At 47.1% G+C, this 3,174-nt stretch overlaps 1 protein-coding gene across 1 annotated transcript, besides 2 other annotated features; it reads right to left on the bottom strand.

Moving 5' to 3' along the window:
* Position 1: 1 nt before the first annotated feature.
* Positions 2-49: a microsatellite.
* A 548-nt stretch (positions 50-597) lies between these two features.
* Positions 598-2,451, bottom strand: TraAM80_08421 (putative protein kinase; the record flags this gene model as incomplete). Its single annotated transcript, XM_029385173.1, has 1 exon — positions 598-2,451. One exon carries the CDS (start codon positions 2,449-2,451, stop codon positions 598-600), a length of 1,854 nt encoding a protein of 617 aa, XP_029234974.1.
* Positions 2,452-3,132: 681 nt separating this feature from the next.
* Positions 3,133-3,151: a microsatellite.
* Between the last annotated feature and the right edge of the window lie 23 nt (positions 3,152-3,174).

The raw sequence follows: 3,174 nt of genomic DNA, 5'->3' as shown, positions 1-3,174 counted from the left end.
TTCTCTCTCTCTCTCTCTCTCTCTCTCTCTCTCTCTCTCTCTCTCTCTCGTTTTACCCTTTTCTATTCCTCAAATTGCGCTTTCCATTACCTCTTGCTGTCATCTGCAAAGACATAGCTATTGATATATCTATCTATATTTTGCAACACAGGGCCGAGTGGGAACAAGACACACATCGAAAGAAGGGGTCAGGAGAGGGAACAAGAAAAAAAAGTCGGAAAATATGAGGTATGAGTGGCAAATCACAAAAAAAGTGATGAAAAACGCATGGTAATGTAAAGCAATGTAGGACGCACACATTGAACACCGTTGATCTTTTCTTCCTCCGGCTGTTCTACTTGGACCGCGGTTTTGCTTGCTATTCACCAGCATTTCTTCCCCTTTCTCGCGTTCGCCTTCCGCAAAACCGAGCTTTCCCGATACACACATACCATACATGCCTGCTCTATCTTCGTCATTTACCACGTCGGGTCTCCGCTCCTCGTCCCGGACCCTCCCACATAATGCAAAATCATAGAGGAATATTAAGCGTTTATGTCCCTTAGCTAGGTGTACCTCCTTCTCTATACTTTTATTTCGCGATGCGCTCGTTATTATTTACTTCATTTGTCCGCCATCGTTACTACCTAAAGCGCCAAAAAATGAATGTCGCAAGAGTTGCTCCGCCGTTGGGCGCTGCTTCGGGTCACGCTCAAAGCACAGCTCAAGAAAGTTCATGAGTTTTGGGTCCAAGTCTTTTGGGATCTCCGTCGGCAACCCCGTGGAGTGCGCTATTTTGTACACCGCAGCCCACATGGAGTTACACTCGGGCCACGGGGGCTTTCCTGTGATCATTTCCACAACAGTGCAGCCGATTGACCAGATATCACTCTTCATGCCATACCCACCAGCCTCGCACTTGATCACCTCCGGTGCCATCCAGTATGGTGTCCCAACCATCGTCTGGCAACCGTGTGTTTTACTACACACGTCGTCAATGGCTTTGCTGCACCCAAAGTCCGCTACTTTAATGATCCCATCAAGCGAGACCAGAACGTTGTCACCCTTGATGTCGCGATGCACAATACCACAATTATGCAGGTACTTCACCCCGCAGACTATTTGATACGCCCACTGGCGTACCGTCGGTAGTGGAATTGTTTTAAATTTCTTTACAAACGTGTTGATTGATCCTCCACTCACAAGTTCCATAAATATGTTCAAGGTGTTTTTGCCTCTTTCCTCTTGGCAACCGTAATATTGCACAATATTGGGATGATGAAGTCGCTTCATTAATGAAATTTCATTTCGAAGCTTATCCATCTCCTCACGGTCAGTGAGAGAACCCAACTCAATCACCTTGCAGCACACTGTTCGCCCACTCACAAGAAGGGCCTCATAGACCGCCCCATAACTCCCTTTTCCGATAATTTTTATTTGCCGCCACCCTTCTAAATCCGCATCTGTAAGCATTAATCGACTCTGCCGCAAAGGTGTCTCCACAGGAATAGCTGTATGACCATTGGTGTATCCGTGTTCAGAGTGCGTTAGACTGTTTGTCATTAGGAGACTACCACTATAATTATTGATCCAGCCTGAAGGGTCGCTTACGTTGCTGGTGACGCTGCCCGTAGCATTTATATTATTGAAGTATTTTTTATCATCAGTAGGAAATTGGCCTCGCGACATCATGCGCAACTTTTGTGCATCTAAGGCCATCAACACAGCAGGGTCTATTTGTTCACCGAAAGGGTCCTCATCCGTAACGACAGCTTTGTGTACGGCCTGCTTCTGATCGTGTTCACCATTCACAAAAACCCCAGCTACCCAATCGCCGTTCGCCATCCATTCACACCCTTGTCCATGTTTAAGGCCTTCTTTAAATGATCCGATATATTTGGCGCCGTCCGCCCAAACATACTTTCCCTTACCATTAGGTTTTCCATTAGCAAATTCACCCTCATAGACATCACCTTCCGCATTAGTCATGACTCCCTTGCCTTCCTTCTCGTTGCGCACAAATTCGCCGTGATACACAATCCCGCTTTCTTCCGTGAGCTTACCCTCTCCATGGCGCATATTAGCGACCCACTCCCCTTCATACACGCTCCCGCAAGCATACTCCATCTTTCCAATACCCTGACGCATGTCGTCAACCCACTCTCCGGTGTAAACACCTGTAGCATCCTTTAAAACGCCAAAGCCGTTCTGTAGGCCATTCTTGTACTCACCCTCGTAGCAGTCACCGTCTGCCCAAGTGTACACACCTCGACCATTCATGGTGTCACCGAGCCATGTTCCCACATACGTATCGCCACTCGTCCAAACAGCCTTACCGTAACCAGACATGCGGCCATCCTCGTCGACGGTACCAATGTAGTAGCCCTCATCAAAGTCGATACGCGTCGGCTCTGCCTGCAGTGCAACACTTTGATCCTCATAAGGCCCCACTTGTTCCAGCCCCGAATCCATCTTCTGCACGTACACGGCCAAAAAATGAATCGAAGAGAGCTGCAGTCACAAACTCAATAATAGTAATAATATTTCCGTGGTTTAAGTGCTGTGGAATACGGACTCTAGATGGCCGTGCAGTGTGGGTACACACGCTAACACACTAAACGCAGAAGCGGAAGAAGGCAATCGTACTGCCTTTTGGTTCACGGGCTTACTCTTATCTTCCCCTCCTCGCTGCGCTTTAAACCAAAATAAAAAGAACAATAATAAAAAATGCCTTCCTGATCTATTTCCTCGCTTAAGCGGCCAACTATGATGACGGAGGCAGCTGCAGTCCCAGCCACCACCCTCTCGCTTCCTTTTCTAAACAACGCAACAAAGCCGTATACGGTTTGTGCAATGATAAACGAAAAAAAAAAGGGACAAACAGCAGCTGTATATCTGTGCTCGCACGTCCGCTGACAGCGGGGCCCAAAGAGGGAAAAAAAGCGCTGGCGAATGCAGTCGTTAACACAACTGCAGGTGAAAAAACCAACAACAAATGCACTAAAGAGCCATTTTTTCTCTTTACTTTTTCCCCTTTTCCCCTTCCCCACATCAGCCACGCCTTGAAAGGCATACATGCGCCGCTTTTCCACTGTACTGTTACTGTCCAGCTCAAATCAAATAAAAGAAATTTCCCTGCAGATGCGTCCTGAGATATATATATATATACATAAGACCGAAAAAAAAACCTGTGTG

The sequence above is a fragment of the Trypanosoma rangeli genome (genome assembly GCF_003719475.1).
Source record: "Trypanosoma rangeli strain AM80 chromosome Unknown Tra_15.4_contig_00413, whole genome shotgun sequence".
Classification (NCBI taxonomy): domain Eukaryota; phylum Euglenozoa; class Kinetoplastea; order Trypanosomatida; family Trypanosomatidae; genus Trypanosoma; species Trypanosoma rangeli.
Note: the sequence above shows the minus strand (reverse complement) of the source record. Positions and strands in the feature narration are given on the sequence as shown.